General features: G+C 35.9%; 1 protein-coding gene across 1 annotated transcript in view; it reads right to left on the bottom strand.

Annotated features, from left to right (window-relative positions):
• Positions 1–27,117, bottom strand: part of CALCR (calcitonin receptor) — a 164,123-nt gene that overhangs the window by 39,054 nt on the left and 97,952 nt on the right. The window contains exons 4-8 of the mRNA XM_025929839.2: positions 21,090–21,246; positions 19,081–19,191; positions 12,516–12,628; positions 9,555–9,646; positions 2,141–2,267 (exon numbers count right to left, since the gene is read on the bottom strand). Of these exons, the coding sequence (XP_025785624.1) occupies positions 2,141–2,267; positions 9,555–9,646; positions 12,516–12,628; positions 19,081–19,191; positions 21,090–21,246 (600 nt within the window). The remainder of the gene's footprint in view (positions 1–2,140; positions 2,268–9,554; positions 9,647–12,515; positions 12,629–19,080; positions 19,192–21,089; positions 21,247–27,117) is intronic.

Here is a 27,117-nt window from a genome sequence, read left to right as displayed (position 1 = left end):
AATAAATGGACCAGGGAAGCCAAGTGCAGAGACCTAGGAAGTCAGTTATAGGGCAAGAGTTAGCAGCAACTGTGTGAGCGATCATTTGCAATACTGTGCCTTCGGGAATTTTTAAAAGTTTTCTGCTTCGGGGCATCTTGGTGGATCAGTCAATTGAGCATCTGACTCTTGATTTAGGTTCAGGTCATCATCTCACAGTTCATGGGATCAAGCCCTGTGTTTGGCTCTGTGCTGACAGCATGGAGCCTGCTTGGGATTCTCTCCCTCTCTTTCTGTCCCTTCCATGCTCATGTGCGCATGTGTGCTCTCTCTCCACCCCCCACCCCCCACTCTTGAAATGAAGAAAATAAAGCTTTTTATTTTTCTCGTTGATGGATAAGGTTAAATGGCTTCTGTAATTCAATAGTGAATTCAGAAAAATCCTGAATTTAGACTATTTCAGGAAGATAATAGGTTTAGTATGATTTCACAATGGATGAGAAGCCCCCTTCACCCTAGGAGCCAGAGAGAGGGATGGTGGAATGATACAGGGGTATGAAACCCTCACAAGAGAGATGGGACAGAGGTTACTCAAGAATTTACAATACTTCATAACGTGACTGAGTGTTGCTCCCATGATTATTTAGTGACTAAAGTGCCATTTCCAGGCCTACTCCATACAGACTGTAATTTGTCAGGATTTCCACACTTAATGTCGTATGGGAAGCCAAAAATTTGGGCTTTTCTGATGAGAGATGCTTAGTTAATTGCTTTTACATTTTAGTAGGTGTCAGCTTCCCTAATGAAACATAGTATATGTGCCCAATTATGGGCAATTACCACTTGGGAATGGTTGAGACTATTTCTTTAAGAACACATCTTCTTAAGGAAATTAATCAAGAGCTCCATGTGGTATATAGGAGAGAGGATGGGATTTGTGTGAGACAGGTCTGGGTTTGAATCCCATCTCTAACTAACCACAGTACAGAGGACACATCCCTTCACTGAGCCTCAATTTATTCAGTTAATAATGAGAATAATATCCACCCTTTCCTGGGGTCTTGGGAAGACTAAAGGAAATGAAATTATTTTTATTAAAATCAGTTGACATTCAAAAAGTAAACTCATCAAGATGAGCCCATTGGGTCACATTCTGTAGGTAAGATAAGACTGTCTTGGATAACAGATGCCATGATCTTAAGAGATGGACCATCATACCTTTCTGGATATATTTGCACTGCAAAAATTATTAACACTGTGGATTCATTAGAAGCCAAATTAAGCTGCTTTCCCATGCCATGCCACTGTCACACAGGATGCATGCTCTGGGCAGATTTCACGCATTTTTGTCTTTGGGTTGGCAGAACTGTCAAATGCCACTTTTGAAAAATGAGGCTATCTACAGATGCTTGCATAACACAGTTAAGCAGAGAAACAAAAATAAAAATATCCCTTGGTCATTTACTGTGGGCTGGATAGCTTCTGTTCATGCTCTCAAATGCACTCTCCACCCTGCTCCCACTGCCCTGGGCCCAGAGAAACACATCTGTACAACTCCATCCTGGCCTCCTTGCCTTCTGGTTTATGGCTGAGCTCTGTTAATAGGGATCGGCGGCAGAGATTGGGAGCTGAGAGTGAGTGAGTTAGGGGTATTTAAACCTTTTTCAAGTTATGCAGACATAGAATATGACAGTATTTATGTGGGTTACTAGAGTAAATGCATAGCAACCCATAGCTAAATTGACAGCCTGGTGTCAGGATGCTAAGGGGAATTACTTTTAAGGACACCTGTAACCCATTAGTGACACACTGGGGCATTGCCTTAGTACACCTCAAATTGCCCACGTTCACAAGATGTGCTCAGTAAACTTCCCATAGATGTGAATAAATTTTTAATTCGTAGTAAAAACTCAAGATTTGTTGCATAATTCTTGTTTGGTTATGACTGAATTATTCCCAGCCCTTTACTACTGCATATAGCAATTACTTCCAATAACTATATAGAAATGATATGTCATGGTTGATGCGAAACTCAACTGTAAAAGTAAATATGATCACACATGTAAACAGTTGCTTCAGTTAAACACAACAGCACCATGTTCACTCTTCATGTGTACTACATCCTTAAGAACAAATCAAAAGCAAATCATGCAGTGTTTACCGGGTCCCTTCTCACAAGCTCTCCATTGGGTACTACTTCAACCAGGTGGATGATGATAATCATAGAATTCAGAATATAAGTCAGAAACATGTTCTTGTGCAGAGTTACCCTTTGGCAGCCAAGGTTCCTGGAGGAAAAAGTAACAGCATTAACCGGTGCCAAAAATATGGACATACCTGGAAAAAAATTTTTTTGGTAATATTTGTATTATTTCCTTTAGCAATAGATGAGAGACATATAGAAATAAGTGAGACTGGTCCCATCTTTAAGACTCATTACTACTTTTCTGCCTGATTTTTAAGAACAGTTTTCTAGTCACGGTAGCTCATAGTTTTCAGTCCTCAGGGTGACTTCATACAATAACTGAAAGAGTGAGTGATAAAATCACTTTTAATTATACCAAATGTCGTGAAATTAATTAAGAGAAGGACTCTTACAAGAGAAACCATTAGGGTTTGGAGTGTGCTTCAGATGAAAAGTCGAATATTCATTGATGTAACCGGGCAGAAATTGTGTGGCAAATGGGATAACAGAGCATGAAGTCAGAACCAAGGCTGCCCTTGACAAAGTACTGAATCTGTGTCCTTGACCCATCACAGACACAGACTTTATTAAGTCTCCGTCATTCTTCTCTTTTGCTATTTTTTCTAACGTCTTCGTATTTCTCATATTCCAACTGGAATCAACTCTGTGGTTCTCCCTTTCCACATCCTCCTGATGGTGGAGCTCAGACACAGGCACAGAATTCTACATAGGCTCAAATTTAATCTCATTATAAGGCATATTGTGGTTTGGATCTGATGAAACCCATCCACGTGCCACTGCTTGTTGGCATAGCCATTTCCCACCTTTTGGACACTAAACAATTTGTTAGAATTTTCATTCCTTTCTCCTCCATTTCATAAGCTTGTACATACGTATTTGTGTGAATGATCACATAAATAAACATTAGTTTGGATATCCTATTCCACTTTTTGATGCAAATGGAGAGAGTCCTGCAGGATGGCTATAACAAAATTGGAATGATTATCCAAGAGGAATAAAAATCTTGCATTTACCATAACTGATCCAGTCAAAAAACATTTAGCATAATGTGAAAATCTAAAACATTCAATTAATGATGCCAATGACTGATCATAGTAATTATTCCTAATTCATGGAATAAAGTTAGGATTCCAGGAATTTTGAAAAGGAAATTCTGGGGAAAGATGAAATATGAGAATGGTCTGGCTTTACTTAACAATGCTTTCCTAAATTTCGAATCAAAAGAAAATGCAATTATCTGTTGTAAAAAGTCGATTTAAGTAATAAGGGCATCTGTTAAAACATATTTTGATTTTTGTAACTACATCTTTCAACATTCAGGAAGCACAACCATTAGTAAATAGTTAACACAGAATATCTTAAATTTTTCAACTTGCTGAGCAGGGATAGAATGCAGAACTTTATATCCAGGAAGGGTTTAGAGAAGAACTTAAACACACGCATGTGCACACACACACACACACACACACACACACACACACACACACACCTGTACTACTTTATTTGACAGCGGAAAACTCTGTTAAATAAACCAAACCTAATTGGTTTTATAATAGTACTATAAAAGTAGGTTGCAAATTTAAGGCTTTAAAAAGAAAAAATTACTTATGGTAAACATCATACCCATTTATACTGCATAAACTCTTCAATATTGCAACTGGTACATTAAACCTGTGACCTGCCATTTTCCATATAGTCATAATAGCATTTCATAATTCTTCTCACTGGGGGGCAAATATCTGTGGCCTCATTACTGGATTCTGCCTGGCTTAAACCAACGACACTTGGCATTATCCAGAACTGAAGAGTGTGGATAAATGCATCACACAGTGCCGCTGTTCTCATGCCTGGTTTTCTTCTGATCAGGTAGAGTTCAATAATCTGCTGATATACAACATTAGTTTAAAGGACTGGTTAATGTTCAATCTTCTGTGTAAACCAAAAATCGGCTTCCTCTACTTCTAGCTTATTACTCCCTGGCCCTTTTATCCTTACTTTATTATTTTTTTCCCTTAAGACCACCTTCTGACATATCATATATTTGTTTATTGCCTGTTATTTTCTCCGTTTCTTTCACTAGAGTGGGAGTGCTAAAGGATTTGTTTTGTGCACCTAGAACAGTGTTTGACACCTTGTAGGGCTTGATACTCATGTTTTTTAATTAAAAATCTTTACATAAGAGCAATTTCCTTCTTCAAGCAGTGGCCAGTAAGTAGTTTTCCAGTATATCAGAGAATTACATTAAGTGCTCGATTGTGTAATATCTTATACTTTGAATCATACTGAACATTTGCCAAGTTCTTACTATAGGTATTAACTACCTAATATTGGACATTATGCTGTTGTTCAACAGTAGCTAAAACCTGTATGTGGTACGGTGTTAATTATATAATGAGAAAATGAAGGTTTAAAGCTGGATAAACTATTAGACTCCAAAGGAAGAATATGACTAGTATATAATAAGAGTTTGTGTCTTAAAGTTTCAATATAATTTCTGCTTATTGAGTTTAAAAAAATTTTATTACACTTACTTGACAACATTTAAACTCAGCTTTTTGAAGCAAGTTAGAGTTACTTTAAATTTATTAAAATTCCTTCAGTAATCTAACACATATCACTGTGTACCCATTTAAAAATCCAACACACATTACCATATGGTTCAGACCTTTGGTAGATGCTAGGGGTATATGGATGAACAAAACAGCCTCTGCCTTCAGAGACCTTATATGCTAAATAACTGTTTATTTTCTCTTATTATGATTACTGTTCTGAAGGAGAGGTATAGGATGCTAAAGAGGGTAACTGAACTTAACATGAGTAATTATGCGTTCAATTGTTCTCAATGCAAATATCTTGTTGCTTGAATGAACATGATCTGTCAGATCTGAAAGGTCTTAAGTAGAAAATAGCACAAACCTGATGTTAGCTATACTTCATTCCTCTTGATTAAAAGAAACAGTTATTTAGATAGAACATTGCTTACTCTTTGCAAGACAAGGAACCCTAAGTACTATAGATTCTCTAATAGCAGGAGGATAAGAGAACATAATTGACGTCTGTCTTGGCCCAAAGTGTCACTCAAATGTGAGGAAGAGATAATGATTTACCTAGGTATGAATCTCAAGATGTCATACTTTAAGACTAAAGCTAGATGTTATTTTCATGGTTTTAGCTTACTTGGGGTAAATCTGCCACACTATTTGTTTCAAATAATTGGGACCCTATGTATGTATGTGTGTGCTCTTGGGGAGCTTTTAGTCATATGAAAAAGCATTTATATTTGCCTTGAGTTTTGCATATTGCATAAAAGAGTCTGATATCAGAGGATAAGGAAGAGCAGTGTTCAGTCCTTTATAAGACAGTGTAATTACAGTCACATTCAAAGTAAATGAGGAAAGACACAAGCAATAAAAAAAGTAAAAGTTGTTTTGAATTTACTGATGCATGAGAAAATGTGCATTGGAATAACTGTTGTGATTAGTACAAGGAGTCATATCTCTCAGTGTAATGCTAAATTTTTCTTTACCTGGCTATCATATTTTGTTCACAATAGACCAGACAAGTAAGGAGAAGGGGAGGGAATCGTGGAATGGACTGCATTAAAACTCCTAGAAGAATTTGAAACCCAATACTCTTTATATCTTTCCCCTCTGACAAGAGACTTTATACCTTTGGATTTAGCACAAAATCTTTATCCTTAAGGAACTCCCTTTTGATCATAATTCTTGCTTCTTTTCCTATTACCACTATTCTATGAGTGAACAGTTTACCAAGATATGACTGGCAGTTATCTTTTGTGTCCTGTTGTGTCAAGGGTGGGTTGGGAGAAAGGAGGTTATCTTTGGTGCCATTGATTTAGTGGTTTCTTTGGAGCAATAGGAAGGCAGCTGGAGATGTATCATAGTGGATGCTATAGAAGATAAAGTGTTATCTATCCATCCACTATGTAGATGTGACAGAATAATAGTGAATGCTGATGAGTAGAGAGGAATCAGTATTGCTTCTGGAAGGTCCCAGTGGAAAACCTCCTTTTGTGCTGATATGGCCAATGTAATGTAATGTAGACAATGTAATGCAATAAAGACACCCCCCCATCTTCCAACATATATCTCTATTAACTTTCAGGCAAGAGTAATTAATATTCAAAATTTAACAGTAAGTAAGGCATGAGTATCAAGCAGTTAAAATGGATGATAATGAATGTTCTATTACTGTGCTTTCCTGAGAAAAAAGAGTTAGATATTTAGTAATTTAGGATTCTTCCACAGAAATGTCAATTGATAATTCTAACTGGAACTGATGGGATAAGTGAATTTTATTGCAAACTTGTTTAAAATGGTCAGGAAATGCACACAAATAAATGTCCACTTATGTGGCTTTCTCAAGCCTGTCTCCCCTCGGGGTATCTTCATCTTAACTCTCTTGTTGACATTTACTATTGGCATGTAGTAGTGAGGAGTCTTGCTGAATAAATTTGATGTTTCTATTTAATCCCTCTCCATACTGTTGCTCCTAACTAATTTTCCTGCAAAGAAAATGAGTATATATGAGTAATTTCCCAGATTTTTAGCAGCAACGTATTGGCAGTTCCACAGCCTCCCGTGTATTTAGTGACTTTAAATTCCTCTGCAGGCTTTCTTAGCCTGCTGGTTTGAGGAGGACACCTGCAGGGTTATTCCTTTTTATAGATCCTATAAGGCACATTTGATGAGTTGAGAGTGAGTTTCAGTGGGATGATTATGAATGGGGCATTAGGTCTGAAAAGTGGGACTGGGTGTAACTTCTCATTTTGGTTTCATGAAATTTTTATGAAATTGATTGTTTGGATTTTGCAAAATAACTCAACCCTGGGAAGGTGGAATTAAGCGAGGGAATTATGATTTTTTTTTTTTTTTTTGCTCAGGTTTACACAGATGATGCATCTTAAACTCATAAATCACAAAAGCTTCCACTGTAATATGAAGTAGAGACCTTAAGGGTGATGTTGAACATTGAGAACAATTTGGGGAAAATGTTGCTAATTAAAAGACAAAATCCAATGATAGATCAGAATTACCTTCTTTTAATATTTATGAAATGCAAATGTAAAGAAAAAAATCTGAAGATTCAGAAACATACTTTAATTTTAAGAAAAAACACAAATGCCCTGGATATTTTTAGTTTGAGCAGGTTTAAGATAAAATTAAGAACAAGTATGAAAATCATGTGTGACTGCTTTTAGATCTGAATATTTGATATCGCAGCATGTGTGTTTTTCATATCCTATTTGTCTCTTGTTGTATGTGCTTTGGAGAACAAGCTAGTTCGGTTTATGTCTCCCCATTATCGCACTCAGATTATAAATCCATAAGAGCTGGTTTTCCTCCCAAGATTAAAGTTGCTGTTTGGTAGGCTTTTGGAACTGAGAGATCGTAGGACAATATTAGGTGCTTTCTAATCAATCTGCCCCCAAATTCTCTCATGGGTTCAGCGAGATTAATTGTGTTCTGGGTCTAACTGGAGTTGAGAAGTATTTTACTTTACTTATGTGCTGTACTTTTAAACACCCATCTTCAGTGGCTTAATACAGCAATGAGTGTTGAAAGAATACTGCTATTTTCTTTGCTGATTTGGCTCTCACATCCTATCACTTATTTAAGTGACTGGAGAAATAAAGAAGTAAGAAATGTTCCCTGGACATTTTTTATCTTTAAACTCCTGAATACACTTATTAGTTTCACCATTACAAACTTGGGGGCTTTTTCTTTCAATTTTTTATGGTTACATTAAAAATTTTAAAGGTGAGACTTTTAGTGACAGACTTTTTAATCAAAGTTCTATGGGAGCCATGATGATGTATTTATTCACCGTGGTCAAGTGCAGTTGAAAAATGAATAGACATTCCAAGATTAATCATGCTGTGTGTTTACTCTGTTGTATTCTGATCATTATAATTGAAAATACTCTTCTATTCTAATTCTAGTAATTGATCCCTTATGTCTTATTGCTTTGTTTATATCTTTCTCCTGTTAAACCATATATGGAAAGAGCTCATTCTGTTTATTTAATTTATTATTTATTTATTGTTATTTAATTATTATTATGCAGTTAACAAAAAATTGCTATTCAATTACGTTCTTTTGTCAGAATAAGAATCTTGACTATATAAGATATAGACATAATATGATAATGGTATAAGATAAAGGCAAAGATTAAAAAGGATCAAGGAAAAAAATAATAGTAGTTGTGTTAAGGGTGTGTTTACAGGTGATTCCCCCCTTGGGTTAGGCTTCTTTAGTATTATCATGATAATATTTTAACAAAAATCAAATTAAGATTCTGTTATACTATATATGAATCACTGTATATTTAGTTACATAATCACATCTGTAAAGTGTGGAGGATTATTTGTAGTCTGAGCCTATGAAGGAGCTTTTTTTTACCATTTATATAATACCACTGCAACTAAAAAAAGTATTAGTTGAAGGAGACAGCCCTGTAATGTAGAAATTAGAATTCTCATGAAAGGGTAACGTAGCGCCTCCTGCCTTTGATTTAAAGGAACTACACTAAATTTAGGATGTTTCTAGAACTGACTTTAACTTTCGTTACTATCTCACATGCATTAGGAAGTCATTCCTGAAAAAAACAGATTTAAAGTTTCAAATTCTCCATTAATACAAAATCAGTAGTTATACCAATGTTTTGTCATATATAATGCAATCAAGTACATAGACACAGCCTTGGAATGGAAACCTCATTGGGATTTTACTCCTCACAGTGTCTTAGGAGGTAACTGTGGTGGATGATGCCAGGTTTGCAAGGGCAAAATACTGACACTTGACTCTTCTTCCAGAGATTCTCCTTGGTCTTGGATGAGTGAGTCAAGGCCAGAAGGGAGCCTTACCTTCCTTCTCTGACTAAACACTATCATGGCCTCAGTAGCCACACTTCTCCACCGGCCAAATCCACCTGTGATACAGCTCATAATTAGGCAAGATGCATTTGAACTTCTGGCCATGACCTCCATATTTTAGGATGGGGGTAAAAGAAGGAAGAAGAGCCTGTCCTCAATACTTCCTGCAACCTTAGCAATGGTAAGTGGAGCCTTTAACATGTTAACAGGATACCTATGGGCTCACAGGACTGTTTCATTTTGGGAAAGGCATATTGCCTTTGAGAATTATACGATTCCACCTTATTTTTCTCAGAGATAGGATTAAAAATGGTTTTAATTAATTTTATTTTCCTTGCTACTTCATGACTCTTGGTGGTGCATTTCTCTTGTGATTTGCAGAAGATCACCCTTCCCCCAACTCTTGCAGAGTTAACCATTTACTTCAGTACCTTAAATAAGAAAATAAAAAGCAGATGCTATGAGGGTACTTACTTGAAAAACACGAAAATCCCCAGCGAAATCACCAAGGTGAAAATCGACAAAGAATGACCCACAATAGCCAAGTAGTACAGGACATATGCGTTCTGCAACAGCAACAGCAACAACAATGAAACAGTTATAAAAATAAACAGGCAAATAAGTGATAATAGAGGAGGGAAAATAGTTTCTATTTTTAATATAAGTGTAATTCAACAATTGTTCTCCTTTAAAAAAAATCTAAAATTATAACATATTTCAGAGAAATTATATTGAATTATAATATTTGGGTTTAACAGGTTAAATAGTATAAGATTATCAGTTATACTAGAATTTGCATGATGTGGTGGGAAGAATGTAAGACTGGATTCATCAGAGCTGTTCTTTACTCAGAGTATTAGTGATTAAGTCTTTGTGTGACTCTCATAAGTCAGCCACTTCACCCCTCTAGATCTCAGTAGTTTTTATCTGTAAAATAATTTGGTCAAACTAAATGATTTTTAAAATAATTACATACTACTTATAAGAAACATAATTAAATACTGGGGTACAGAAATACTGGACATAAAAGGATGGGGAGATGATGATCTAGGTAAACACTAACCACAAGAAAATGGGTGTAATATCATATAGGTCCAGAGCTCAAGTCAGAGAGATAAAACAATTTGTAATTTCTATTCACCTAATAATATCAGTTCAAACCACATAAACATAAAGCAAACGCTGACACCACTTAGTAATCAATAGAACACACAATACAAACGCAGTATAAATAAGTTGGATAATTTCTGTGAAGTTTTTTAATTCCTGGTAGAATGTGGCATTTATGTACAAATCATGACCCTTCTGCATTTGATTCTTGTCACTTTACTCGTGAAGAGCCTGATATTGAAGTACTGATTCCACTAACAGGCTCTCAAAGCATGCAGAGTCCTTTGTTTGGTTAAATGCATTATTGCTGGACAGAAACAAATATTGCTTTTCTAGGAGTTTGAATTTCAAAATGAACTAATCAACATCTCCTGAATTGTGGCTGTTCACCACTTGACCGGGCATTTGCATATTATTTGCCATTTTCATTGATACTACTCTCCTAACAGAGTGCTTTTTATCTTTGCAGAAATGATAATTAAGGTTGGAGTCGTTGGTTTATATCTAGAACTTATGATAAAGACTTCAAAATAGCCTATAAGCCCCTTCTTAGGAAGTATTTAGGAATCTTTGCAAAAAAACAGATACTCAGCTGCTGTATTTTCTCCCACCAATTCATTTTCTGGCTAGTTTTTTCACTTTACCACTAGACAAAACCAGGAGTGGCATTTTCTAAGAGTTCTTCCTTTTAAATAGTTCGCCATGTAGAATCCCCTTGTCATTGAAAGTACTGTTTTTAATTTAGATATATGCTCATGCCCCATCCTCTGTCACTATTTTATTTTTATCTCTGTATATTTTTATTTCTAAGAAAGTTTTATATAATTGATTTTCTTTCAGTTGCCTCCAGACTACTTTAAAAAATATTTATTCCTTTGAAATAAAGTTGTCTAAATGTGTAAGATTAAACCAACAGCTCATAATTTAGTTGCCATTCTTGGTGTCATTCTTAAGACTGAGAAGTGCTTTTTTTTTTTAAATAAATTCTAAGATTCTTTCTTCAAAACAAAAAAAATTTTTTTTTGCCTGTATATAGATGGAAGATTTGTTCAAAGAATTTCAATCATTATGTTAGGTGCCCAGAGGGAAACATTTACTCTTAAAATCCTTTCTTTCTATCTCAGATGTGGCTAGAATGAGAAGGTCAAATATGGCAGCCTGAAGAACTACTTACTTGGATATGTACTCCTTATAACAATTGAGTTAACAGGATTACAGTTTTTTCCTGTAAAATCATAATTAACACTCATTCAGGTATTCCTTACTTGGTGACATGTCATCTCAGTCAGACCTTATTACGTAAATAGCTCTCCATTAGGATGTAGACATGCATCTAATTCTCAGAGGCGACTATGCAATTTGTAAAGCAGTAACCAGCGTTGGTGCCCCCAGCCTACGCCTGTGACAAGATGTCCTTCTGGTCTCTAGTCAACTGGTCTCAAGGCTACCTGTTCATCTTGTTTGTTTTTTGCTGTTGTTTTGTTTTTAATAAAAGGAAAATTTTCTATACTCCTAAATCTTCGCTGTAGCAAACAGAAGCACTGATGAGCTTTAAGCTTCCAACTCAGTAATTATTTAGCATGCAGGCCTATCTTTGAAGGAAACAAAAGGTTTCTACTGCTGTGTGGTTAAACACTGCCTGTTTCTCCCAGCTCAGTGGGAAAGAGGAGGCTGATTGTGGGTTTAGTGATTTTTTTTTCAGATTTCTCATGCATTTGGAGAGTAAGTATCTGGGTTTTTCCCATTGGCTTAAATGTATCCAAGCAGAGATGATACTAAAAATATTTAACAGGCAGTAAGACAAAAGTAGTTCCACTGAAAATAACCTAAACTGCCACACCTGTATCTACAGGCTGATGGGCAGCCCCTTTCTAAGGGTTCCTTCAAGCCCTGATAGTAAAACTCTAACTGGCATCTTGGGGGCAGGGAAGAGGGGAAACTGTCACTTTGTGGCTTGAGGAAAAATCTCTAATTTTGGAATTTTTCCCACAGAAGAGACATCTTAGAGAGTCCCTGGAAATGCTGCCTAATGTCTGAATGGGGAATCCCATCATCTTTCCCATGGACACTATTTGCCTCATTATAAATGGCCTGATTCTATATGCTCATGGAACTCTTTGACACCAGGTGTCAAAACAAGAAGTAGAATGTCATTTTTTTCTAATACTACTTCATAGAGTCCCTAGAAACTTACAGGCCATTATCTGATTTCCTTCTATAAAATAGGTTGGCATCTTGGTAGCAGGTGTTTCATAGTGATGCATATATTTCTATGTAAAAATAATGGCATTCTCACCCAATACCGAAATTTGAAATAGAACCTACCTTCAGTTTCTCAGGAGTGAAAGCATTACACATAGTATAGTTGGACCAGGTTCGATTGTTCTCAGGATGTTTATACCAAACCCCTTTCTCATCACAGTATTTTGTAACCTTTTCTGTTAAGGAAACACAATTATTACGTTATTATCTCAAACTACCAAGAAGGAAAAATAAAGCTTAAAAGCCATGCCACAACGTTAATCACTTTATATAACTTGAATGTGAATATAGGTCAATGGAGACCATCATGAAGATGTATTATGCACAATGTTTTAGCCTGCGTTTTCTCATTTTATCATCAGCGAAGCCATATAAAACGGATGTTGCTATATCTCCATTTTGTAAACAGGAAGCAGAGAGTGAGAAAGGTTATAGAGTTTGAAAAGTCACTGGATAGTGGGTCAGCTAGGATTTAATGTCAGGTCGGTTGCACTAAAAACTGCTACCTATACTGTACCTCATATTTTTTTAAAGCCACATTACATTTCTGATTTTAGATAGAAACTATATGAGAAGAGCAAGACCACATCTTCATTTATATGCAATATTTATTTATTAGGTTGACTGTATGAAACCACAGTTTTTGTGAGTCAGATGGTCAAATATTGGCAATTTCATATAGTTAAATCCAAGAGAACAAAGAAGTCCAAAACTAAGAGGTGTATCAAGAAATAATTTTTGTGCTTCTCAAAAATATTTCATTTAAATCATCTCTTTATCCCACAGAGGGCATACTAGGGATGTATAGATTTAGCCTTCGCTATTTACTTCTTTAACCATCTCTCAGGTAATAGTGAAATTTGCTGATTTGGCTGGATTGGCATTTTAAAGATCTCCACCTTTCTATGGGCCAGGCACTGTGCTAAGCACTTTGCAGAATTATTTTCTTAAATGTTAATAATGACCCTTTAAGATGGGTATTGGTCTTCCCATTGTACATATGAGGAAACTGAGGCTCAGATAGGTTGAGTAAATTCCCCATCTATGGCTAGCAAGTAGGAAGGCCAGGGGTCAAATCCAGGTCTGGTCTGCTTGATTCCAAAGCTATTGTGCAGCTAGTTAACTCTGTATTAAGGCTCATAGTTCTGTGGGCAAGTTATCTACACTCCATTCAGTGACCCAAAGAATCATAAATAATTTGTTGACTGTAAGATAGTATTTAAAATCTAATCTGATTGGCTATACAAATGGAAGAAAAAATTATATTGAGTTAAATAAAATAGAAAATAATGAACAAATGCACATTGAAATGAATGCACTTGCCAAATTTAATCTGAGTTATTCTGACTTCCTCTAGTTCTCCAGAGTATCTCTGCAATGCACTTATTGCCTTAGATATCAGAAAGCAACCTCAAATTGGTATAATATGCAAATAGGTTTTACCAGTGTATTTAGAACCCTTACAAAATTTTGATTTTTGATAATTTCCTGGCAAAAATATTTTTGAAGCATTTTTCTTCATTGGCAAAGGCAAAGAGCTGTCCCACCTGTGGATAGACCTTTTATTGTATCACTTTTGGGGTTTTTGTTTTAGTCCAGGATGTGGGAGTCTGAATCACATACTAATATTTGGAGGAAACTGTTATTGTTTTAAATACTAAGAAAACAATTCATGTAAAAAAAAAAAACCTTATTTGTCTGAAACATCACTGAGATTTCATAATATTTAAAATAATTTTCTATCAGTAGTTATGGTTAGTCAATCAATATGCTAAGAGCTAGTATGAGAATTCTTTTATCTTTGGCAGATTTTAAGGGAAATTAAAAATTTTTAATTATAGAACTGAAACAGGTGCTATCAAATTAAACAAGATTCAAGCTTAAAATTGTAGATTTGTTTGTATGTCTACTCTAATAATTATTTCCAGTGGATGAAAAAACACATTCTGCAAGCAAAAGATGTTTTCAAGCAACCATGAGACTCATCATTGCTTAATGTAAATTTGTTAGAAAGTTAAATGGAAAAATTTTTAATTGTAAATTTGCTGAGATAGCCATTGGACAAAAACTATATAAAGAATCACCACTGAGGGGGTGCCTGGGTGGCTCAGTTGGTTAAGTGTCCAACTTCTGCTCAGGTCATGATCTCACGGTTTGTGAGTTTGAGCCCCGTGTTGGGCTCTGTGCTGACAGCTCAGAGTTGGCTTTGGATTCTGTGTCTACCTCTCTCTCTGCCCCTGCCCTCCTCATTTTCTCTCTCTCTCTCTGCCTCTCTCTCTCTCTCTCTCTCTAAAAAATAAATAAACATTCAAAAAAAAAAAAAAGAATCACCACTGGACACCAACAATATTTCAAAAAAGGGTTAGCACTAATCAGCATAGAAAAATTGATATTGACAATTGGTCAATGATTTTGCTAATGCTATTTGTTGAAGCTTCTTGCAATTTTTAGAAAAGTGGCTTGCAATGCAGCATCTTATCTTTATTATATTGTCAGAAACTAGCTTATTACTTTATCAAAATGAATACAATCTGTTTTAACAACGTTATTTAGCTATGTAAGGCAAAATATATTCTATGGAGGAGGGAGGGGTGTTCCTCCTCAAGAAGTCCATTCCAATCATGGACAAGACTGTAGGAAATATTATTTTGTTTTGATGTCACTAAAGTCTGGATCTAAGCATTTCTTGGTTCTACCTGTTACAGCTATAAGAACTTGTCCTCCCCACCTGGCAAGTCTTTCAATATTCAAAGAAAGGACATGTCTACTCTAACTTCCCTTTCCAAACCAAACATCCCTATTTACTCACACTACACAGTTTGCTGTCCCTTCATAGTCTGGAGCCACTCTGCATGTGCTGTGATACTGGTATTTCCCTAAAATATTTTAAGTTTGGACTGCCCCATGAAGAAGGCAGCATGCTTATTTCACTTTAGATTCATATGGAGGTTTTACAGATGCTCAGCTCCAATCTCCAGAGATTCAAACTTGATTAACTGGAGAGGTAACCAGGCATTAGCATTTTTAAAAAGCTCACCAATTCCAAACGGTATCAGGGTTGAGAATCATTGTCCTAAACCATGTTGACCATCTTGGCGCTGTGCCATTAATGTTGACTGAGAGACATTAAGATCAGGGCCTTAAGTACCTCCTTGTAAATCTGCTTTTTACATTCTAGCATATTCCTTCAGGCCACCAGCCTCTTTTGAATTTCAGTGCTGTTACTCACTCTCTCATGACCTGTCTTTTACCAAGCACTTTGTCTAAAATGAAATCTCTGTCATTTCATGAAACTGTTTTGTTTATCATCAAGGTGTAGCTTTGGGTCAATGGTAAAATCCTAAAGAATTTACGTTTGGTGAAATAGGTATTTTTAACATGTGTTTTTCTTTTGAAGTGGATTTGTCTCCCCGTTGAGAGGGTTCTTTCTACAAACCAGGCTGATAAGATGGATCTATGCCTGGAAATCCCTGTTTTGCTGACCAAAAACTTGCCTTTTAGTCAGTAAGTATAGCCATTTTGGCAAGAGCCCATTGCTGCTTTGGAACTGGCCTTGTAGTCTCAGTTGCAGAAAAGCTCTTTGTGCCAATCAAGTTACTTCTAATGTAGTTGTCAAGTCAAGATTAATGAAGCATCATTTACTGGGAGGAGTCAATAAAAGATGGAAAGATTATCATCAAATAGCATTTAGTTAGAGTTTACAGGAATGTAGTGCTGAGCAGGGGCACAGCACTAAGCCCTTCCTCTTTTCACAATGAGAATTTTCAGCAGTGGCTGGCCTGAACTGGTTTTTAAAGTAGTCCCCTGTAATCTCATTTTCACTATCTCTGTCTTACGGGGTGGAACTTTGGATCTCATCCTTGCTAGATGCACGAAAAGCATCTCTCAAACATTGATACAGGGACAGACTAATTTCTCTCCTCTAATCTGGATTCCAGAGACTTTCTTGACTAGATTTTACCATTGACTATTGTTTCTATCTTAACTGATGACTCACTTTCGGTCTGTGCAGCAGTAACCTCTTGCCATTCTTTATCAGTGAGTAAAGGGAAACAGATGGGCTGGTTGATCCCAAAAGGTGGTAGAAACTCTGACCAAACAACTCTTGGAAAAATTTGAAAGTTAAGGTTGGTTTTTTCATACATAATCTCTTAAGCATGAAACAAACACTGATTCCTCCCTTCAAAATGCTAGTTCAATGAAGATCCTTCCTGTCAGGACCTTGGCATTCCCTTCCACTCACTGAATATTCCAACTCTCTTCAACTGAACCACTCCCAAAAGGACACTGAGGAAAATCGGCACTGTGAGGTGTGGAGGGATTACTGTGTTCTGTTATATCACATCTTGTTAAAAGGGAACAGGAGCTTGAGACGGAATGAACTGACTACCTGGGGCCCTGACTCCCAGCCAGCCAGTTCAACACCTAGAGCCACTTAAACACAGTCAGCAGACTGGGACTCAGGCACACCCAGGCACACTCTGCTCTCAGGCACAAACCTCACCTGTTAACTGGGATTTAAATCGTGTGTCTGTAGCTTAGTTTCAGCATATGGGTCTCTTTTATAACTAAGATTTATACTCCCTTTTCAGTATGTTAATCCCATATAGTATTTCATTAGGGCAGGTTTTCTATCTAGTGTTTTGGAACAGAATTTTTCTGGCCCTTAACACCTGCAGTCCCTGAAGCTAGGTAGCTACTGCTTTTTACTCCTCTGGTACAGTCTCGTCGGATACTGGGCTCTCCCTCCCATGGGCACAGCTACTTAGTGTATTGGTTGAGCTTTCCTGGTACCAGCCACTTTCTTAACTGGACTCTCTTTATTATTTAACACATTTTCATCTTGGCTATACATTTAATCACAAGCAGGACTTTAAAAGATCATGCCCAGGTTATGCTCCAAACTAATTATTTAAGAATATCTGGGGTGGTACCAGGCATCAGGATTTTTTTAAGTTTCCTAGGTTCTTAGCTAAGTTGAGAATCACTCATTGCTAACACCTACCCAAATCCATTCCCCTGATCCCCACGTAGCTAGTCTCTGGATTGAGGCTGTTATACAAACTCAAACATCTCTTTACACATTCCTTGCACTGCTCCTGACCACTAACTACCAGAGCATCTTGGATTCCAGATCTCCAATTTATTTGGATAGCTGACAGTTCAGAGATACATCTTGTCAGCCCTCTGGCTTCTCACTCCACTTGGTAGCTGGTACTCCTCGACCTTTATCCTGCCTAAGCATCCTGACCCAACTTCCAGTTACACCAGTGTGGTTAGATTAAGGCCTGAAGGAAAAACATGTCTTCCTTAGAAGGTTCTAAAGGTACTTCAATCTGCACAAGTTTGTATGGAGACTTAGAAATATTGCTTCCCAAATGCTTTTCCAAGACTGTAGCACTTACTTATATGTATTATATATATATAAGAGAGAGGGAGACACAGAATCTGAAGCAGACTCCAGGCTCAGAGCTTTTAGCACAGAGCCTGACATGGGGCTCAAACCCACAAACTGTGAGATCATCACTTGAACTGAAGTCAGATGCTTAACCTACTGAGCCACCCAGGTGCCCCTGCATTTACTTACAGAGGGTTAGGTAAGAGCTCTAGGGACTTGGTACACTTGCAATTTTGTGTCAAATATTGTGTGAGTATAAAATGAGATAATATATATGAAAATGTTTTGAAAAGTTAAAAATGACACTCAATGAAAAGTATTCCTGTGTTACTTTTATAACTAAAATGAATTTGGTGTCACTCATTTACTTAACACACATTTAGTGACTGCTTATGTTGTGCAGGGCATGGAGCTGGGTATTAGTATGATCCATTATAACAGCATTAGTCTTATTTACTGAACATATTTTAATAATCTACTGTTGGAACAGAAATCTAGTAGATGTCTAGAGTTACCACCTTCTGGTTTATTTTCCTTTAGACATGACAGTTTTATATAACTCTCTTTTTTAAAATTTTTTTAATGTTTATTTATTTTTGAGACAGAGAGAGTGAGAGCAGGGGAGGGGCAAAGAGAGAAGGAGACACAGAATCTGAAGCAGGCTCCAGGCTCTGAGCTGTCAGCACAGAGCCTGACATGGGGCTTGAACTCACGAACCGTGAGATCATGACCTGAGCAGAACTCAGACACTTAACCGACTGAGCCATCAGATGCCCCTATATAACTTTCAGTGTTATATAAAATTTCCATTGTGCATGCTATATCAGCCCAGTAGACCCGAACTCTAGACCAAGCATTTGCATAAGTTGCTAAATGTGACACAATTGAAAACTTAAGAACAACCACATTTAAGCAAAACTTCACAGTTTAAAAAAATTAATTTAAAATTTTACTAAAATTTAATAACAAATATTTAAAATATAAAAAATTTAACTTTTATTTAGAATTTAAGACCTAATGTACACAACTGACCAGTAATGTGACTTAAAAAATAAGGAGAGCTTGTAATATTTGTGCAAGTGGGTAATATTTCAAGTAAGAAAATTCTTCAGAAAATGCTGAAACACACAGAGTATGATTAGATACATATCTTTTATATCTGATTTTCTTTTCAGAACCATGAAAATTCTAAAAGCGAAGCAAAATGTGAAATAAAAAGAAATATTTTACCTGATGGATCAAAGTCTGGAAAATAATCTGGGCAGTATTGATGGGACAGTACTCCAGCCGGTGTATCATCCCAGCACAGCCATCCATCCCAGGTACGGTTGCAATACGGACCTGATTATTCAGAAAGAAATTAACACTGTATTTGGAAAAAGTTGCAGAATCATCAGCAGGGATTTGACAGTGTTAAACAGGATCTATCTATTTAATAGATGGTTATTTTGGAGCTCTGGACATGCATATGGAAATATTAAAAAGAACACCAACAGCAACAAAATACAGATATTAACTTTACCAACTCTTTAAATAGAGTTTACATTTTTAGAGGGTTTTCTCCATTTGCTCCTCAAAAGACATACATGTCATCTGTATGGAATCTTTCCTCTAAAATCTTTCCTTGAAAATGTCTCCAGAAATGCTGCAAAGAAATCTTGTGAAAGGTATATGCAGTATCACCCCTGGATCAGAGGCTTACCTTGAAAAAACTATATGTTTTTGTAACATGTGGATCCTACTAGCCATTAACCTTCAAAGGGGTTGCCTTGAATAGTTCTATTCTTAATCCAAGGGTTTAAAATTCAATTGTTCAAAATTCCTGTGGGAGATGCATTTGTACACAGTTAACAGGTCACACAGAAATCTAGTCTTATTATTTTAGAATCACACTTTGTTAGTAGCTAAAATAATGCTCAGTTTGAGTAGTTTATGTATTTATCAGCATTGGGTCTTAGTGGTGTCTCACTGCTTTCAAAATTTAATCTACCTTAAAATGTGAAGATTGACCTCTATAAAGCTATTCAAAAGAATAAGCCTCAGGCTTTGAAGGCAGTCCAAGAACAAAAAAAAAAGGAAGGAAGGAGGAAAAAAGGAAAGAAGGAAAGAAAGAAAGAAGGAAGGAAAAGAAAAAAGAAAAAGAAAAAAAACAGAAAAAAGAAAAGAAATCTTAAAAGAATGATCATAGCACAAAAGTTCAGCCTCCCAAAATGATTAAGACTGAAGTGAATGAAGGAGTCTGCTCTCGCTTGGTCTCTGAAAATAAATGTTGTGTTTCTATTGTTTCACTTGCTTCAGAAGAAATGATTTCTTCTTTGGGCAGAGTTGTGTCTAATGACTTTTCAGTTTCTTAAAAAACACTGAAACTACTGGAGACCGAAGAATAACATGTATCTATTTTTCTACCGTCTTGAGTTCTGTTTAAAAGAAATATTCTAAAAAATAGGAAGTAGAAATTAAGTAGAAATTTAACTATTTAAAGGCAAACCATGTGTAATAATAGAATATAGTTAACTGATATTCCCCCTCACCCCCAACACACACACCAAGCGGTGTTATCTTAGAATATACAAGGGTGTACAAGATCTTGTTGGGTCTTTTCAAATGTTTTAGGGGACAGGGAAGAGAACTGAAATGGATGTAGTAATGCTTGGTCATCACATAGCCCTCTATGGCTAAGAGAATAGGCTTGGCCCTGAAAATATTTGAACAGTCACATAGAGCATTCTAGAGAAGGTGACAGATAAACAATGCCTGCCTAGGAGATAGATTTTTTCTAATTTCTCTGGGAACTGGGGCTAGCAAAGGAGAAGGAATACCACTAGTTGCCAACGAATTGACAGTTAAGGGAAGATACTGCCTAATTAACCCAAAACAAGACAGGATTTTGACAGGATTCACCTGAGGCAAATTCTCTGCCCACCATTTCCCATTCCCTTCCTATCATTTTCCAATTCTTCTCCATCACTTCGTCCTGCATTGTCCCTCCTTGCCAGGTGTGAATACTGAGTTATTGTAGTAATTTTGTCATAAGTGTAGATGTTAGCCCAAAACCAGTTGGGTGGACTTGAGCAAAGAAAGTAGGCATGTGTCCAGCATGAAATATACAAGCATACCATAGTTTGAAAACCACCGTTAAAACTGCTGGCATATTAAAACTAGTCAACACATATTTACCCACTGAAGCAAAAAACCTTTAATGTTGTTTGAAACATATTTGCATACATCTTTCTTCTTACCTTCTCCTTGGTATGGGGGTAACTGCTGCATGCGGTCATAGCATTTGTACTGCGCATCCGTCATTTTCTTACGTCCTAGGACGTAGAGAAATGGCTCGGACTTCATATTTGGAGGATAGGTGTCATTTGAAGTGGCAGGAAGAATTGGGGTTGGGTGCTGTATTAAAAAGAAAAATCAGTCACTTATAGAGAGCAGGAACCGGTGTATACAGAAATAAATGAGACAGTCAAAAAGTTTGAAAACATTTTCCTTCCATGAGCAACAATTATATATGGTCTCCAAGTGGAATATTTTTCTTCATAACTGAAAAGTGTATTTATATTTCATCTACAAATTCTACCTACAGATTTCATATATGCATTCTTTCCATTCACTACTGAAAATGTATAGCTCCCACTCAAACTCATGCACCTCTTTATCATATAAGATTGTTTTAATTTTGTTATCACTGTTAAGTTTAGAGGTAAACAAAACAAATAACCTGATTTCCAAAAAATACCAATATTAAATCAACTTTGCCTTCTTTGGAACTTCTAATAATCATGAATCATGTTATTAAAAATAGATATATTAGTGCAATAAGTAAACTTTTATATTAGATTCTTTCAGCTGATTTTTATTTGTGCTTAGATTACGTGCACTGCCAAAAATTCACTCCAGGTAGTCACAGAACAAACAAAATCTGTTCTTCTGAGATACTCTGCATTGGATAATTGGCTTTAATATCTTTAAATAGGCTTCTTCAGCAGATGACCTACACAGGATAATTTATTTTCACTGCTGGAAATCAGTGCAAATCTTAAATATTTCTCTTAGTGCTTCTGCACTTTTGGTACAGGCTGTCACTGGTCATGATCACAGACTGACAAATCATCCTAAGTCATGTTTATATAGATTTCAATTTCTTTTGTGGCCATGATGTTTTTGGTGGTGCTTGAATCTGTGATTCTATACCCATGTTCTGCATAGAGACTTGTTCAGAGAAGACTGCAAGCTTCAGCCTGCACTGGCTTTTTCTTCTTCTGAAGTTAGGAAGTTGCTCTCTTTCTATCACACCTGTTAAACACATTTTTTTATTTGGCCTTATTCTGTCTAAATTATTCTAAGATTGAAGTTTCCCCAACTGTATTCATGCCAGAAACAGTGTTGCATACTTTTCTCTATTCCTCACAGTCTTTAAAACAAACTCATTTTTATTAAGTTGACCTGTATACCTCAGGCTACTCGGAGTGTAACCACACTGTTTTCCAGTGTATGTCATTGTGTGGATGCGGCATGCTTTCCTAACAGATAGCATGTCACTAGATGCTAAATTGTACAATGCATAATACAATAAAAATTCAGAGTGTACAGAGGGCATGGTGCAAGAATAGTCAGTTACCATTACAGATACAAGGTAGAATTTCAACTGGACTTTGAGTATATGCAGTGTCTACATAGGCAGAGAGGAGAAGGAAGGCTTTCTGAATGAAGGGAAAGGAATGCATATAGGTCCCAAAGGTAGGAAATGGCACGTATGAGACACAGTAAGGAAACCATTGTTCCTGGAGTGAAGCATATTTGGGGGTTAGTAAGAAATGGAGTCAAGGAAAATCAGATAATATAGAGCCCTGAGAAAACAAATACAAAGTGCCTAGTGCAATGAAAGGCTCAATACATTTTAGCTAATATCATTAAAACATGACAATAAATTAAATATGTACTGTAGGCTTTTGACCAGTGAAGTTTGTGAAAGGAAAATGTTAGTAAAATTCATGTGCTGGGCATCAGATGTTCACAGATCAGAGCTGGGGAGGGAGCCAGGAAGCTGAAGGCATGGACTAGAGCACTGCGTGAGGGAACAGGGAAGCACAGCCCTCAGCACTTTCTCAGATAATAAAAACATATATTTGAATATAAGGACCGGAGAACAGTAATAGTCAAATAGCTCAGGTATTTTAACCTACATAATGGACAAGAATGGGAATACCTGAGAAGGGAGAAGTTACTAGGGGGAAGAATGTAAGTTCTCTTTTGTTCTTGTTTTGAAGGTGCCAGCAAGGCATCTGAGTAGAAATTGCTTGCAAACAGAAGAGGGTGAATACTTATTACATACTGTGATAACTCTAGATGGACACTTACTGTGGGTATAGTTGATACCACTCTTTAAATATTAGGATTGTTTCTAATTTTAATGCTTCTTGAATGTATGACAGAAAAAAAAAGAGACATTAATGAACTCACAGAAATTATTTCAAATGTACAAATTCTTCACCAACATAGTTGAACACCATTCTGTTGTCATATGATCCTTCCCTACTGGTTTTAAGATCAACCAATCAGCAAATAGTCATTGAACTTTATCAGCCAAGCATTATGCTAGTGCTGAGTAAAATAAACATAGATCCTGCCCTCATGGAGCTTACAGTCTAGCAAGAAAGATCAACATAAAATATTTCCTGACACCAGGAACTGTGAAATGTAAAGAATCATTAATAATTGAATGCTCAGTATTCCTTCAGGAATTGGAATGTGGTTTGGGAGTAAAAAATACATATTTTTAATAGATTTCACGTTAAAGGCTTCATTGTGGATTATACTAGCCTACATTTGTACGAATGCATGTGGCTGTGTGTGTTTTAACAATCTGACTAAAGATCACATAACCATGGTCTTTAATAGATCATTGTATCTCCACAATAAGAGATATCAATTATAGGTTAACCTTATGCATCTATTTTAGATTCTTTGTAGCTCTATTCTTAGAATCTTTAATTGATGTGCAAATTGTCATTTGATATATTATTTATTTATGGGTAATTTTCTCACCGTATTCAAATGAAATTAGAAGCTGGAATGTGATGTCCGATATAAATATTTTCTGTCATTTATACTAGATGTTTTAGATGTTAGGGAGCATCCTGTTTAAGTTTGGCATTCTTTCCAAAAGTAACATTCTGAATTCTATCTTTAATGGACTGGGCAACCAATTAATAAATGTTCCTGCACTAGTTGGAAATTCTTGTAAGCCATGGGGAGTCATTATGTGCAAGGATACCAAGAGGAAAGCCTGGTACTTGTGTTTTCAATTACAGCATGATTTGTTTTAATGAAGTTTTAACATCTATAACAGTGTAGATATGACCATCTGAAAGAGCATGTGTATTTCATGTAGATGATAGGAGCATCAATCTTACCATTCTTGCAATATTGAAACAAACTCCAGTGAACTTGGTTTGGAGCCTGGTTCCATAGAGATTGTTTCAACACTGAAGGAATGAGAAATTAGAACTTCTGTCATAGATGAGACATAGTAATCTGAGTCCACTCCTTGTCTGGTTGGTGTGTGAGCAATGACTATAGAATGTTTGCAGTGGTAACTGAATGCTTCAGTGACTTTCTTCTGAAAATAACATATATTTGAGGCATTCTGTCATATATGTATATATAATGGATATGAAGATATAGACAGATAACGATTATATATATAATTCTAATAATGGAATTACCACTGCTTAAAAATAATACACATACAAACTTCATAAAGCTCATGAACATAGAAAGGTTTTGCTGGTGATTTTGTACCAATAAAAATGGCTAGTGAGGTGGCATAATTTTCAGCAATATAGAGACAAAAAAGAAGCAGTAGTGATTAGATAAGACTACCAAGCAATGTGAAACACTTAAAAATACTTTAGTTACCATAAGTATTATGTTTATATTATACATTTTGGCACATAAATATTTTATGCTCAAATGAAGATAGAGATGAGATATTAAGGGCACATTGATGTTCTGGATAAGGATTCATGTTCAAAGTTTTTCATACAAGCCATCTTATATGATTCTCCCAAAGCAAAACAAAAAACAACCTCTTAATTGTTGTCCTATGCAGCAGTTTAGCCGCCGTATATGTGATGTCACTCCTAAAGGTTCAAGTAAATGGCGCCACACATACGACCACCAAGCTGCCACCAATACCTGCAGTCCGTAGCTGAAACACCGTTGTTCTTTCAGTTAATAAATACTTTGCTTCCCCCATGCCAGTTACTGTTCTAGGTACTGGAGATTCAGCAGTGAACAAGACTGGCAAGGTCCCTGCCCCCATGGGGCTCACATTCTAGGAGGTTTGGTGCACACTAATCATGGAGTCCAGTGGAAAGCAATCTGGTTTGAGTGGATATGTACTCAAGCAATTCCTACTTTGATGTAAGACAATCTTCCTACTTCTTGGTTTCTAGAAGCACAGAGACAAAACAATTACAGGACCATTCTGTGTAGAGCTTTAAGAAATGGTGCATCACTGCAGTGGTTCAAACGTAATGAATATGGGAACTCATGCTACAGTGCTGAAGGGAGAGATTCCTATTGATTGCCACAGACAGAATTTGTCTAAAAGGAACATGATTCCAGAATCCACAACTTGATATAACGAGCAGGATTTTGACATCACCATCCTTAATACTGACAATGTACATGTTGGAATTGTTTGTAGTTTTCAGTTACTTATACTTTTCAAAATAATAAAGGATAAAACAGAGCTTTGTAAAGTGTTAACCTGGTTCTTCCAGGTAGGATCAGATGGTTGGTATCCTATGTTTTTTCTACTTAAGCATTATTTAAACAACAAAACTGCTCCATAATGATAAATGCCAAGCAAATAGGGGAATACAGATAAGTTACCAACAACGAATGCTTCTCAGAAGAATCTAGTTTTTCTATGTCTTCATCATTGTTGCTATAATTATCATCATCACTATCTTTTTTTTTAGAACTCACTATGTGCCAAGCACTATTCTAAGCCAATTGCACTATTACAGATAAGGGAGAGGAAATGAGTAGGTGGTTTTGATTGATGTAAATTGAGGCTCATGAAATGTGGTGACCCAAACTGATACTTTAAAGACCATTTAGAAATCAGGTTGGTAAAATTCAACAAATATACTGGCAGTGATTTTTCACAATAATGTATAAAAAAGTAATATTTTATAGTAATTAAAATCAGTACCACTTTTTAAAATAATTTACTTTTCTTGAAGGAGTATCAGTGTGGAACACAATGTGTGTTTTAGAAGGAAACTCACATATCAAAACTTTTTTTTTATGGAAGAATCCTCCAAATCAAATATATGATCCAAATACAAGACAGAGAAGCAAATTTCTGTTTATCACAGGAAAGAGAGCACAAAGCCACTTAAGTGCCCTGTACAGTATGTTTACTAGTAAAGAGATGCCCACAAACCATAAAATATTTCTGCCCATGGCTCAAATATATGAAATTATTTTAATCTTTGAATTTTGTAAAAGTTTTGAATAGAATTGATCTACTTTAGTTTTTTAGCACACCACAAATTATCTGTAGTCTTTATAATAGAAAAGGTGGAAACAGTCAAACTGTCTTCTATCTAGTTAAAGTTACTTTAGTTTTTCTTCTGTCAATGTTTAATATAATTATATGCCTTATAAAATAAAATTATTTAGAGATATTTACATACAACTGATCACATAGGATTTAATTTAAGTTATAAAAATAACAATATCAATCACGAATAGAATATACCAATATTTCTGTAGCTATAGAATCTCATATAAAGCTTGAGCATTTATAGACAAAATAAAATGTGCTAATAATTTCTACAATATTCTTGTTCCAGTGTTTTTATTATATTTACAATGGCATGAAGTTACCTGCATTTCCAAATACCAGATTACTTTTAGCAAATTATGTTGTATTTTATCTAAAGATTATAACATGATACTTTTACATAATAAAATAGACTATACTTAATATCCAAGTAGATGCAAAAGGACTACATTGACAATCATACCCATAAACCACTTATTTGATGTATAACATTACAAAATAAAAATTTCCTTAAAAATAAGATTTATGTTTATGGAATATTAGTGATATTTTTCCCTGAATAATGTTAAGAGAAACAGTTTATACAAAATTGTAAGCCCATGACGACACATTAATTAACAATGTAAATCCTGGAACCCTGGACTAGTTTTGTTTGCCTGAGCATAATAGGATCAGTTATTGAC

Source organism: Puma concolor, chromosome A2 (assembly GCF_028749965.1).
Source record: "Puma concolor isolate L17-30 chromosome A2, mPumCon1.1.hap2, whole genome shotgun sequence".
Taxonomy (NCBI): Eukaryota; Metazoa; Chordata; class Mammalia; order Carnivora; family Felidae; genus Puma; species Puma concolor.
The sequence above is the reverse complement of the archived record's forward strand: the minus strand, read 5'-3'. Positions and strand labels throughout refer to the sequence as shown.